Source organism: Mirounga leonina, unplaced genomic scaffold, assembly GCF_011800145.1.
Source record: "Mirounga leonina isolate KUSES-001 unplaced genomic scaffold, KU_Mleo_1.0 Mir_54, whole genome shotgun sequence".
Classification (NCBI taxonomy): Eukaryota; Metazoa; Chordata; class Mammalia; order Carnivora; family Phocidae; genus Mirounga; species Mirounga leonina.
In genome coordinates, this window is record NW_023270812.1 from 12,199,768 (window position 1) to 12,214,130 (window position 14,363).

Consider the following 14,363-nt stretch of genomic DNA (forward strand, 5'->3'; position numbering starts at 1 on the left):
TGACGTCACACGCGTCCGTGCGTGTGGAAGGACCCATCTCCTGGTCTGGATGCTGCACTGTGGAATGTAGGATGTTAGCACCACGGGATGTGAGGGTGCATCTGTGGGACCTTCCATGCAACCTCTGCAGCTTCCTGTGAATCTGTTGTCATTGCAAAATGAAAATCCTAAACCAACCATGTGCTGCCTACGAGACACACGTCCAAGATGGAGGGACACCAAGATGCTGGAAGATGAGGACAAAGGTGAACTGTGCACTCACCCTAAGGAACTGGTGTGACTAGATGAGAAAAAGTGGACTTCGAGTGGGGATCCTTACTAGAGAGATGATGATGGTCAGCACCAGGTGCATGTCAATGACTCTCTAACTGGGTCAGTTTGCATGGGCAGCTTCAGATATATTTGAAACAAAGATTGGCAGGATGGCAAAGAGAAACACTACAGTGGCAGATTGGAGAACAGGGCTCAGCACACAATGGCCCTGTGGGCCAAATCCAGCCCACAGTCTATTTTTGTACTGCAAGCTAAGAATGGTTTTTATATTTTTAAAGTGTTGTTCCTAAAAAAGAAGAACATTCAACAGAGACTGTACAAGGCCAGCAAAGCCTAGCATATTAACTCTCCTGCGTGGCTGAGTCGGTTAAGTGTCCGACTCTTGGTTTTGGCTCAGGTCATGGTGAGAGAAGTCAGCATGGAGACTGCTTGAGATTCTCCCTCACCCTCTGCCCTTCTCCCCACTCATTTGCTCGCTCACTCTCTAAAAAAAAGAAAAATCTTTTTTAGAAGCGCCTGGGTGGCTCAGTCGTTAAGCGTCTGCCTTCGGCTCAGGTCATGGTCCCAGGGTCCTGGGATCAAGCCCCGCTTCGGGCTCCCTGCTCAGCGGGAAGCCTGCTTCTGCCTCTCCCACTCCCCCTGCTTATGTTCCTTCTCTTGCTGTGTCTCTGTCAGTTAAATAAATAAAATCTTAAAAAAAAAAAAAACTTTTTTAAAAAGAGAGAGATAATCAGAGGATATTAGGAACAACACTATACCAGTAAATTTGGATGGTTAGGTAAAATGAACATATTCCTTGAAAAACACAACATAGTAAGACTGAAATGAGAAGATAGAGAATCTAAACAGTTCTAAATCTGCTGAAGACATTGACTCTGAAGGAAAATGCAAATCCCGATGGCTCCTGGCCAACATCCCTAAATCTCAGGAAGAAGCAGCATCAGGGTTATTAATCCAGCTTGTCTTAACAAATCCAGCAAAACCTTGGTACCAAAGACATGAGAACACATGAAAATTAGAGGCCATTCTGTTTCATGAAAATAAATACAGAACTTCCAGACAAAAATTAACAGATTGAATCTGGCAATACATAAAATTGATAGAAAGTTGATTTAACATTTGAAAACCAGTAGATTCACTCTAACACAATAAATAAGAAAAAGCATATGTTTTTGTTAATGGGTGCAGAAAAACTCTATGGTTAAATTCAGTACTTGTTCATGATAAAAACTCTCAGTAAACTCAGATTAGAAGGCAGCTTCCTTAATGTAGCAAAGATTAAAATCTACAGCAGAAATTATACTTAACGGTGAAATATTGAAAGATTTTCCCCTAGTGGGAGTGAGTCCAGGGTACCTTCTTTCAGCACTTCTGTTAAACCGGGAGCCTTGGCAAGAAGAGCAGTCTGAGGAAAGAAATATAAGGTGTAGGGTTTAGAAGAAATAAAAATCATCATAATTGACAGATGGCATGATTGTATAAATGGAAAATCATACCTACAGAGCACAGCCCTTAGAATTAGTAACCAGACTCAACAGGTGCTAGATACAAAGTCAGCATATACACACCCAAATGTATTCTATAAAACAATAGCAAGTAAAAATAACCCCACAGTTTTTTTTATGTTTACACTAACAGCAAAGAAAGAACATGAAACAGCAAAAGACAAAAATCTATACAGAATCTCTCCATTGACAGGCACGACATTTCTGAAGGAATCTAACTTAAAGAAGGCTCCCCATTTAAAGGTGTCCGTGATCCCCAGAGTCCCGCGGAGAATCCCAGCATTCCCTGTGGAAAGCCCGTGTGTGGTGCGTGCGCTGGGACAGTGGGGACAGCCCTGCCGCTCACGGTGTGGCGAGCCTCACGAGGAGTGTCCCCAGAAGAAGCCCGGAGACAGCAGTACATATACCGCCTGACTGGTTCTTGTAGATTCACAAGCGTGGAAAACCAGCTACGGTTGGAGTGGCTAGAGCTTACTTTTCGGGGGCAGTGAGGGTGACAGGGAGGCCAGCAGGGGCTTCTGTGATGCTAGCAGCATGTGCTTTGTGGTCTAAGTGGTGGTTGCACGTTTTGTGAAAATTCACGTGGTACACATGGGATCCATGCTTTGGGGCTGGCATACCTCCTTTGTAATTTACTTTAAAACAGGGATAGAAGGGATGAACACAAGACCTGAACAAGAATTGATTCCATTACAGAAAAACCTACCAAATTGGAGACGTGCCCCCAGCACGCGGAAAAAATACCTCACATCTGTATCAGGGCGCCTTTCCCACAGGCTGGTCTGACACCGAGTAGTCACCGTGGTCTGAGTGCTGGGGCGAGGGCCCACGGTGATGGGGCCGGGGTGGGGAAGCTCAGGGCTGCTGGAGGTTTGCAAGGAGGAGGTAGAGAAGATGGGACCTTCTAGAGTCAAGTTATCCCGTGGTGCATTGTCCAGACAGGAGGGCTGAGCCACGCGTGACCCCGAGCCCTAAGACGGTGCAGTTCCAGACAGACAGCACGTGTGTAGTTGGGGAAGTGCAAGAGCTCGATGCACAGTGAGGTGGCGGAGAGTGCTGCAGGGCCGGAGGTGGGGCACGTAGCATGATGGGCAGCGGCCAGCACAGGCCTCACCTGCAGGTCCCTGCAGAGCAGAAGGAGTGAGGACATCTACTTCTCATTAATCAGCGTGCCCTCGGCCTCACAAACCTGTTCGTGGTTGCCCTTTTTAGGACAGTATAAAAGCTGTGCTGTACAACAAACACACTTTCATTAAACCTTAAGAGTGGGGCGCCTGGGGGGCTCAGTCAGTGAAGTGTCTGCCTTCGGCTCAGGTCATAATCCCAGGGTCCTGGGATCGAGTCCCGCGTCAGGCTTCCTGCTCAGCAGGAAGCCTGATTCTCCCTCTGCCTGCCACTCCCCCTGCTCATGCTCTCTCGAGCTCTCTAAGTAAGTAAAATCTTTAATAAAAAAAAAAACCCAAAACCTTAGATTAACTCTGGGGTAATCACAGTTCATGATAATTTTCTTAAAATGATGATCAGTTTTATTTTAAGTGAAGTGAACCCTTACTTAATAAAGGGGATAAAACGTCTGTGACTTCTTTCACAGTTTATTTTGGTTTTGTAAACTATATTGGGTATGCAGTGATATTTAAAATAGCCACTATTTAGGGGCGCCTGGGTGGCTCAGTCGTTAGGCATCTGCCTTCGGCTCAGGTCGTGATCCTGGGGTCCTGGGATCGAGCCCCGCGTCGGGCTCCCTGCTCAGTGGGAAGCCTGCTTCTCCTTCTCCCACTCCCCCTGCTTGTGTTCCCTCTCTTGCTGTGTCTCTCTCTGTCAAATAAATAAATAAAACCTTAAAAAAATAAATAAAATAGCCACTATTTAATTTGAGCCACGTTGGTCAACCAGACACCGAGAGATTCGGTGGACACGTGCTAGGTTATCCATTCACGTGTGTGCAGTCAGCATGGGCCCCAGAAGCGGACGTGGCTCTGTCCATGCACAGTGAGAATGTGTAATGTCAGGGTAGATTTGACAACAAAAAGAAATACTTTATATTTGTATGACTTAATTTGTAAAAAGCTATCCACTCATCAGCCCTATGAGATAATTAATACTTTAATTAGAACAACTGAATGTGCTTTTTAAGAATACAGTGAGCTCATCAGTATCTCAGACGGTGCTCTCTTGGCTTCTCTTCCTTTGCTTTGCTTTTAAAGGAAGTTTTTCCGAGTACACCCGAAGCAGATGAGCTTGCAATGTTTTCCTGGTGGACTGCAGCTTTGACATGTGAAGGGGCAGTTCTGAGTTGTACACACAGGCCTGGGCAGATGTCTGGGGTGTGCACAGTGGGTGTGCACATGAGCGTGCATACTCGTGATGCAGCTGCCCTCATGTCCCTGTGACCAGCGGGGCTCCCCATGGGGGCTGGTGGGCACGGCACCAGGTGGCTGCCATGTCGCCCTGAGGTACAGCGTGTCTGCGTCCCCATGTGCATGACTGCTCCTTTCCATTCTCTGTCTGCACCCCACAGCCTGATTACATCGACCCCCGAGCTGTGCAGCTTGGCTCCCTCCTGGTCCGCGGCCTCACCACTCTGGTCCTGGTCAACAGCGCGTGCGGCTTCCCCTGGAGGATGAGCGACTTCATGCCCTGGAATGTATTTGACGGGAAGCTGTTTCATCAGAAGTACCTGCAGGCGGAGAAGGGGTATACCGTGGAGGCTCTCGTGGAACAAAATGTGAGTTCACAGTTTCTTCACATTCAGAAACAATAGGTTTGAGGTCAGGTGCTCAAATGCATCCTAATGCTCAGAGTCCTTGGCCAGACATGAGTTCTCTCTGTCCCAGCAAACATGCCTCCCAGAAACGTCCCAGTGGAGGACAGACATGTTCCCAGACTTTGAAATTTTACCCAGTTTACACTCACTGTTGATTACATGGTTGGAATTACTGCTCTTTTGATAGAGGGTTGCATTATTCCAGGAAGGCAGAAACATGGGTTGGGAGGCCGAAAGGTTCAGCATCAGCATATCCCATAGCTTCTCCCAAAATACTGCCATAGGGCTTGAGTCCCCAAACTCCTGCTGAGGGATGGCAGGGAGCACCCCACCCAGTCCTCCGCGGCCCCCTCTTGAAGTGCTTTCTCTCCCTTACCCTTCTTGAATCAAGAAGGAATGTTTCCCCAGAGGTGCCTTTGCAGACATCAGACTAATTCAATAGGAACAGTAACCATGTATTTACTTGAAAATATCCCTTGAAGGCTGCTGGTTTAGCTGGGGATGTTGGCTATGCGATGTCCAGGCTCCATGATTCCTGGGAGGTTTCCAAGGAGGGCTCCCGCCAAGCTCACTTGGAGCATGTTATAATAGCTGCAAGTATGCGCGAGACCCTGCGGCCCGCAGAACAGTCACCATCCGTGAGGATAAAGCATCCTGAGCTTCACATCAGACGGAAAACATTTGGAGAGAAACAAAAACCAAACAAAAACCCAGGGCGTCCTTTGGGATTTGGGAGCAGCTAGTATTGTGTGCAGACAGCGGTAGGGTCATGAGGGAGCGTGTTGCTCAGATCGGGCTTGTCCCCATGTTCGGGAGTGGGGAAGGGTCAGAGCAGAGCAGACTGCAGTCACCACCTGCAAACCCCCAGTTGTGGCCCCGTGTCTGATGTTCCGGCCACGCACAGGGTGACCGCAGGTTCGGGCAGATGGGGCCACGTGTCAGCAGTAAATGAAGTGGCCCGGAGGGGCAGGTCCGCCCCTCGCCCCGCTGCTGCTGCTTCTGGTGTCACCACTTGAGGGGCTGAGGACCCAGATGACCGGCCCAGGTTTGTTTGGAAGGACTGTGTGGTCATGGCCCAGATGTCACCACAGAACTCGGAGACCTTTTGGAAGTGACTGTTTAACCTACAGAAGACCAGAAGGGATGTAGCACTGGTGTTATTTCCCCGGGGACTCAGGAGAATGTCAGTTTTCTGAGAACCTCTTGTTAAGTTTCAGTGTTGAAGGAAACGCTCACCCAGTGTCCTTGGACACCGTGGCCACTGTTGTGTCTCCTGAGTGTGTCCACAGGCCTGCCACTGCTCACGCCGTCTGCTCTGTTTGCAGAGGTCCCGGCTGACCAAGTTCCATGCACTGAAGTCGGTCGTGTGCAAGGCGTGTGTGAAGGAGAACAGACGCATCATTAGCAGGCAGCTTTGGCGCTCACACCAGCCAGGTGGGCATTGCGGGCCCCCACCCCTGCCGGGGCTGGCCTTACAGTGCAGGACTCCAGCAGCAGCCTGGGAGGTTGGGATACGACGCAGACTTACCACGCTTGCTGCTACCTAGCAGTTTCAGTTCTGGTCCCTTTAGGAAAGGTGTCTCCCAGAGGGCGCCCCTGCTCATCCCATGACGCAGAACGCCCCCGTGGGCTCTCTTTCTTCTCGTAATAAAACTTAGCACAGAAAGAAAACAGTTAAAAGGAAATAGAAATAACCTTTATTCTGTCAGGAGCACAAATGTGGACAGCTAATGCGTTTTTGCACTATTATTCTGTGCTTTTATCTCATCGTGATGATCTTCTGTGCGATTGTGCATCCTGCTTGTCCATACTCCCCTCCGACAGTGGTGCACATACGCTTAGTACTCCAGCTCAGAAGTGGCTTCCATTTTTTCCCATTTTATGTACATTATTTCCTTAAAACAGAGCATCATAGCTTACGAACTATAGGTCAACCTGCAGTCAAATTTAGATAAATGTTGCCAACTTGTTTTCTAAAAACCTTCACCTCTACGCCTTCACCAGTGATGAGGCGCTTCTGCTGCGTTCACCAGTATGTTTTAACTAACGTGTGAGATGAAACAGTGTATCTTATCGACCAGATGATTCTTTATTAGGAAAGTTGGCTGTCTTATAGATCAGCTGGTTGATGAGTTGAATTATTTCATGTCCTCCTTCGGTTAGGATCCGTGCCTCTCACTATAGCAGCTCCATCTCTCTCCTTGGCAGAGTTAGAGAACTCCCCCTGATTCCTACCCCCCAGACTGTCTTCAGGGGCTCTGCTGGCCATCAGCCATGCAGGTCTCATTCTGAGAGACAGTGAGGTCATTGTCACGTGCCAGGTTTAGGGCCTGCCTGAAGGAGAGTCTGGGGGGTAGGAGAGGGGCTTCCTCCCTGCTTCCCAGGAGTCACAGACTCCCGCCTCGTCCTGCCCTTTTGTCTACCCTTTAGTTTTCTCCTGCCACCTGAGGATAGGCAGGATTTGAGACCCCAAAGCAAGAGCTTATTCCTTGCAAAATAGATGTGCAGCATTCTGCCTCTGTTGCCTCTGCCCAAACTGGTTGGCGGTCTGTCCTGCATGCCCAGTGCCTCGGGTTCCTGAGCAGAAGCTGCAGGCAGCAGAATGTAGGCTGCTTTCAGCCGGCAGGAGCTTAGTCAGACTTTCTCATGTTAAATTCTAGTCGAGACAAGGGGTAGAAGGTGTCAGAGCTCAGGAATTTCAGAGAGGAAACTTCAGGGTGGTTAAGTGTGTGGAGAATCGAGAGGAGGGCACACCATGGTCTGGCTCTCAGAGTCCCGGGACCCCTGCTCACCCAGAGCCCAAGCGCTGGTGGTCTGCAGAGTCGGGCCCTTGCCCTCGGGAGGCAGGGTCAGTCAGAACCGACTACCAAGGGCCCTGCTCTGGCCCAGCGTCTGCCAGGCTGCTCGTCTGTCACCTGCATGGGTCCTCTGGGGGAACATGTTTAAATTCAGACGTCCACCTCCCATCCCAGCTGTGGCCCCTGAGTCCACATTTTTCATGGGCTTTCCCTGTGATTTAAGGAAACCGAAGCTCGAGAACTGTGGACCTGGTGCCGCCTTGCTACCCTCTTAGATGTAATGTGTCACTTGGGGTTAGGCATGTGGTAGCCTCCTAACGTGCTGATCACGTGTCCCCACAGGCAGGTGGGGGAGGCAGGGATCTGGCTCCCACAGGACGAGCTCCGGGCACAGCCGGGCAGGCCAAGGACAGCACTGGAGGGACCAGGGACCAGGTAAGAGGCGGCAGCCATGAACTGCTCACGATGGTGTTGTCTTGGCATCGTGCTTCTGCTGATACTCTCATTTCATTGCTGAGTGAGGTAGAGACAGAATTTCCAAGCTCCATGCTGGTCTATCTCTGCTCCTTGCCACTTCGTTTTCTGTCAATTCATTTATCTGTTCAAGACCCTTTTTTTTATAATTTACTTAAAGAAAGGCTCTTGTAAAGATTTCATGCAATGCATCCCTTTAATGAAGAAAGAGCATTTTGATATGTTCTGGGATTTGGCTTGTATACGTAAGACCCTTTTGGGTGATCAAGGAAATAAAATGAATTCTTTACTTCTTGGGTGTGTAGTACAGATGTTAGGTTTTCATGCATAAAGCTGAATTTAATACATAGTAATTTACATTTTAAATACAGAGAAAACCTCATCAGTATTTAAATTCAAAATTCCTTCGTTTTCAAAGCCCAACTGTAGAGACTTTTATATTACCTAAATTTACAATTTTATCCTTGCAAATACAAACAAACCTTTAATTTAATTTAGTTTTTTGCAAGCTCTGAAATGTGTAGAGATTTCACAGAGTACTCACATTATTACCCTAAAGCACAGCGAGTCTCTGTCATTAAGCAAAGCTGCGTGTCTCCGTCGGCCTGTGTGGTGGCCACTGCATCTCACCACTTGGGATGTTGCTGAGGGGAATCTGAGCCTCTCCCGGTCGGTTGCCTCTTGTTCTGGCAGAAATCTGGGGGTCCACTCTAATGCCCAACCCTGGGGGACAGAGAAGAGCGCTGTAAGATTTACAGCTGCTGTAGGTGTCCCCACAGAGTCCACCTAGCCAGTCCTGACACCCACTGTCACCTAAAGCTCCTCGACGGTCAACCTAGGGGGCGGAGCAGCATCCCTCGCCCCCGCCCACCCACCTCGTCCAGGATAGGCACGCGGTGACTCCGCCCAGATCTGAGTGTTGATGCTAGAGGCCTAAATTAGTTGAGGGCGAATCCCTTCCCCATCACCTCAAGCATTTTTGAGATTGCTTTTAATGTAGAAGGAGCTGCGGTTTATTGAACTAAACTGCAAACAGGGAACCCAGAGGCCACAAGAGGGTTTGTCAGCTTACCTCGACTCAGACTGCGACAGCCATTGCTGTGGACTCGCGTCCACACAGTGAGTGGGTATCTCAGAGGGCAGCCCTCGGGGTGCCTAAGGGAGGGGCATGTGCAGAAGGCAGGGCACCAGCGAGCCGCGTGTGGCTGGAAGGGTCAGTGGGAGGGAGGCTCATGGGAGGTAAAGTTGGGCAGACAGCAAAGGAGCAGACCTTCCAGGGCCTCACAACATTGGTCAGAGCCCTGGAGTTCACTCCAAACAAGATACTCCATGTGTCCGTTCTGAGTCGGTATTCCCGTAGTCACCAGCCCTCCCCGTAGAGCTCAGAGCCCGCACACCTTCAATACAAAGCTCCTATTTTGTAATACTAACAGGGTTTGAATTTAGGTACCAATCCTGTGTTTGAAATATAAGCATGTGATGGGCTGGGAGCAGAGTGGGGTCCCAGCCCTCTCTGTCCGGATATCCCATCCCAGGTATGTTTAAGTAGCAGGACCCTGGGGACCTGTCACCCTTGAAGCTGCGGTGTCAGACATCTGCGACCCTGGCCCCTCTAGGTGAGGATTAGAAGGCACCCACCTAGCTCAGGAAAGCAGCGTGAGGGAAGGCATGCTGGACATCTTCCAGGCAGCCTGGCATGACAGGGCGTGCATAGTCCTCCCTGTGTTTCCTCTAAGCAGACGACAGAGTCTTCCCAGTGTCCCTGCTGTCGCTGGTGTGGGAAATGGTGACATTCCTCTTAATCCCCTCTGGCCTGGGCTTGTCTCCTTTTCTTCCTGCTGGGTCTCAGGAATTCAGGAAACCTGAGACAATACAACCTCAGGGTGAGGAGGGCTGCAGGTTAAGCCCGGCAGGGTGAGGAGGGCTGCAGGTTAAGCCCGGGTGGGAGAGAGGCCACGAGTCTCCGGGGAGATGAGCACATCAGCTGTGGCCCGTGGCTAGGACGTGTGCCTGTGGTGGAGCATGCAGCCGACACGTACGCGTGCATGCTTCCCCTTAGATGCTCCGTGGACTGTGCTCCCTGCCGTGTCATCAGCATCCAGCCTGGGCAGCCTTTGGTGTCCTGCCAGCTCTTGAGTCCTGGGTTCCAGTCCAGCCAGGTGCAGTGGCCCCGCTGGGTCCTTGAATTCGAGCCTGTCAGAGCAGTGAGTGTTGGAAGTGTCTTCATATATCTGCTCTTTCCCGGAGGAAGCTTGCTGCAGTGGGTTCTCACAGGCAGGACCCACCGCTCACCAGTGACCCGACCTGAGCAGATGACAGAGCCTCCAGGCGTTCCCCCATGCACATGACCACCCGGAATTTCAGGGAACGTTTGGAACACTTAGGATGTTTGTCAGACCGGGTGCGAGGCCTAGAGAAGCATGTCTTCCCTCTTCTGTTCTGGTTATGTAGAAGCAAGGAGACCATAACAGATGCAGCAGCCAGAGCCTGACGCTTTCCCAGGTGTCCTGGTTTGCAGGAAATCCCTCCTTGGGGGATAGGACCACGGTGGTCACACGGAAGATGGGACGGTGGTGCAGGAGGGCTCGGGGCTGAAACCCGTGCCCTGTGAGACCTCAGGTCCAAGGCAAAATTGCAGTGGTGAGTGCTGAGTTAGGATCAGGTTTCAGAATTTGGGGTGGGGATGCAGGCTTCGGGAGCAGTCGCTGGTGTTGTCAGGTGTGTGTGGCGGCAGATGGCAGTTAGGCCATGGCGGGCACCACAGAACGCACAGACTTGCGGAACCACTTGTCGACCACCTGAACTAATGGAACATCATGTCAGCTGCACTCAAAAAATTAAAAGAAAAAAAAAAAGAGTTTGGGCATGGAGGTGCAAGAAATTAAAAGTCTCCGGCAAGACCGTAGTTAAGCAAGGACAGTATGTGTCATTTGCATTTTGTCTCACATGGAGAAATGTTCACAAAAGTTTCATTGGCGGTACCAATATGTTGTCTAATTTCAGGTATCTCTGTATGAGATACATGTTCACACACACAGAATCTTTTATTAGAACTGGAACATTGTTTAAGGTCAGGTAATCCACTTTTTTAGTTTCATCACTGTGATAGAATTACATCATTTTTACTTGGCCCACACACGTTTGCGGGCTTATGTCCACCTTTGAACTCCTATTTTAGTATTTTTTAGAGATATGTAAGTAGTCTAAGTAGAAAGTTGTCAGTACTTCCTGGACAGAGTTAACAGACAAAATTCTTTGTTCAAGTCAAACTAAAAATGCCTCAGAATGAGTGTATTGAATCACTGTGAGACAGTTGGTGAGGAGGGAGGATAGGAAGAGGGAGGAGGAGGAGCAGCGGCGGGCGCGGCCGCCCCTGTGAGCCTGGCCCACGCGGGCCAGGCAGGGAAAGGCCAGAGGCACCAGCCTCCCTGTGAAGCGTGTGCTTCCTGGCCTGTGAACTGGGGAGGGGACCCAGGACCAGCAGAGGTGACAACCTCCCTGCCTCCCTGGGGCCGGGAACTTCAAAGCCTCTACAGTGAGAACATCTTAACCTCCTCCGTGCTGTTGGTGAGAAATGATGTGTTAAATTCCACAGTCAGTAGCAAATCACATTTGCCTGTGATTTCTTCAGATTTTCACTTGTCGGTGGTAATTCTGTAGGAGGCCTGGGCTGTTGTAAAACTGTCTCTGATCATCTGTGGTAACAAGGTGGGGCCTGGAAACCTCGCTGTGGCCTTGCTGTGACCCTCTCCCACCACCCAGCCCTTGGCCAGAGCCCCTGCCAGCCTCCCACTTGCCGGAGCGGCTGGGCCACAAAGGCTGCCCTCGGCGGGAGAGGCGTGGGCATCAGTCAAGCAGAAGCACGGAAAGCTTTGTAGGAAGAGTGTTATTTTCTGAATGTGAAAACAACCACCTATTTTACTGGCAGGTTGGCTCTCTTCTGGTCCTCGCCCAACATTCCCTGTGTAGCGGAAGGTGAAAAGTGGCCAGCTACACGGGGACGGGGGCCTCTGCACTCAGCTGTAGAAAGAGCCACACGTCGCTTTCTCCGTCCTTGGCCAGGTGTCCTCCGTGAGCCATCTGCATATGCGGATGCATTCCCCAGTGCCGCTGGCAGCAGGGGCTGTCTGGATACCATGCAGGTGGTTGGAGCTGGCATTTGGAGGAGCAGTTGGGACACTGCTTCCTTCTATCAGCAGAGCCACCTCTTAATTAATTGCTTCCTACTCTAGTGGAGTAATTGTGCAACAAACTTCTAGTGACCGTGGCCACAACAGAAAAGAGAATGAAGTGCTGTCCTCCAAATACAACTCAGCATGTTGTTTTTATACGTACTTAGAAATGTGCAGTTTTTTCTCTTCGAATTTTAGAGAAATGCAATTAACTTAGTTTTGGTTTTCATATCTCTTTGGTGCAGGAAATAGACAGTATGAGCCTGACCATTGGAGAAGATATTCATCCTCTTCTGGGTAAGTGCACCACTTACATTCTCAGAATAAATCAGTTTTATCAAAGATGGAAGTAAAGCATCTGTCTTTATAACAAATCTTTCATATCAGTTGCTAAACTTCAAAAGAATTCAGATGTTGAATCCTGACATGGGGCTAAGTTAACTTGGTTTGCAGATAAATTTGCTTCCTCTCGACAAAATGTGGAGAGAAGGGGACGGGGAGTCTGGCCTGAAAGCCCTGGGACGCCCTTGAGAGTGAAGCTCTCAGAACAGCATTGCAGTTTTCCTTGGGGAGAGAGTGGCCTGTGGGGTCTAGACCTAGTTTTTCATGGAAAGGAAAATCATCCTTTTTGGTGACTTCTCCCTCGTATCCTATAAAAAAGTGCTCTCTTGACTTATTTTCAGAGGTTGTGCCTGATTCTGTGGCCCCAAACAGTTGTTAACGTCTTCACCCTCATTTCTCCATCTGTGTCTATAAGGTGTGGTTGATTTTTTTTTTTTTTTTTAGTGAGTTGGAATCTTACTCTGTCCTGCTTTTTTTAAATTTAACACTAGATTGTAAAGATTGTAAGGATTGGAGACATGATGCCCTATGTATTCCAAGAATTGTTTCTAGTTATAAATACAGAAAAAGAAGTAACAGCCTTCTCACCTTCCTGGCGGGAGAGCCGGCTCTGCGTTGAGGGCCTGGCCTTGCCTGGGAATCATAATGGTGTGTGGCCCACAGGTCTGTTCCTGCCAAATCCTCCTTTCCATTTCACTTTTGCCAGGCTCCAGCTCAGAGTTCCTGACAACAGTGCGTGAGAGGCAGGCCTGGGTCCCAGCTGACAGAGACCAGGCATCAGACAGGAGGCCTGTAGGGGTGTGGGGGGAGGAGGCAGTCGTTCAGTGTCAGGAAGCTTAATTTATGATGCCACTAATGAGGGGTTCATTTTTTGCTCTATCAGAGCACTGAATGACTCTTGTTTTTTAAAAATGTTCTAGATACTCCAAGTTTCATGGAAGAATTCTCAGATAATTTAAGACTTGTAATTTCAAGGCCAAAATTGTACTGAACTCTACCTATGGGGTATCGATAATGGAAAGAAATCTAGATTCAGAGGTTAGAAGACACACCCTGAGTTAGTGGCCTGTTCTGCACCACACGCCGTGGCTCTGGAGGTTCCCAGCACTCTCAGATAATGCTCACACGTGCTCCCCAGAAGACATGGCCAGTTGTTGCTGTCTATAAAAACAAAATAAGCCCTAAGCATATTCACAGTCCACAGTTTGCGTATTGCACCTGATGAATTACCCTAACAGCTCAAGTATGCAGAGCTCCTGGCTTTGTCTGACCTTAAAATCCCATCTAGTATTTACCAAAACAGGAATACAGTCTCCAGGTGTTTTAATACTTGTAGGTTTTACATTGGAAACATCCTCACTACTTCCTGCAAGGCCTTCTGAAGAACATTTGCATATCTAGTTACTTTCCATGCAGCTCTTGTAGGACCTACAACCTCATTCCCCAGCTTTAGAAATAGATTTGTTTCATTCCACTTATGGTGTTTTTTGTCTGTTAACATTCTATTGCTTTCATTTCTGCTCATTTGAAACCAGTGTTGCTTCTAGAAGTTTCATTTCTTTGCTGCTTATTTTTATAACTTTGAAATAAATTTCTCATCCCTTAGACGAAAAGAGTAGACCTCCATGAAAATTGTTTTCCCCCTATCTGAACTCCAGCTTGTCAGTAAAATATGTGTAGTCGTTAGCAAGCTTAAGTAAGTCATTGAGTTTGTACAGTCTCTCTTATGTTTGAAAAGCCAATGCAGTAAGTTTCTGTAATCTTGTTGTGTAAGGTAGTTACCTCTGCAGCCTAGTCTTCTGATGAAATGTCCATGTATCAATTTAAAAATGAAAATAAAAATACATTTATCACTCATAATTAAATATTTCGTATTTCTTTGATTATTTGGAAGACATTTCATGATCTAATATATTGGGATCTTTGGGAAGAAAAAGGGTGTTGAATTTTGTCAAATGCTATTTCTGCATCGACTGAGATGGTCATAGGATTTTTTTATCCTTCATTCTGTTAATTTGTTGTGTCATGTTGATTG

At 48.6% G+C, this 14,363-nt stretch overlaps 1 protein-coding gene across 1 annotated transcript in view; it reads left to right on the forward strand.

Annotated features, from left to right (window-relative positions):
* LOC118001821 (constitutive coactivator of peroxisome proliferator-activated receptor gamma-like) overlaps window positions 1–14,363 on the forward strand; it is a 92,605-nt gene that overhangs the window by 61,735 nt on the left and 16,507 nt on the right. Inside the window, 4 exon segments of the mRNA XM_034991963.1 lie at window positions 4,297–4,503; window positions 5,868–5,976; window positions 7,683–7,775; window positions 12,232–12,283. Coding sequence (XP_034847854.1) covers window positions 4,297–4,503; window positions 5,868–5,976; window positions 7,683–7,775; window positions 12,232–12,283 — 461 coding nt within the window.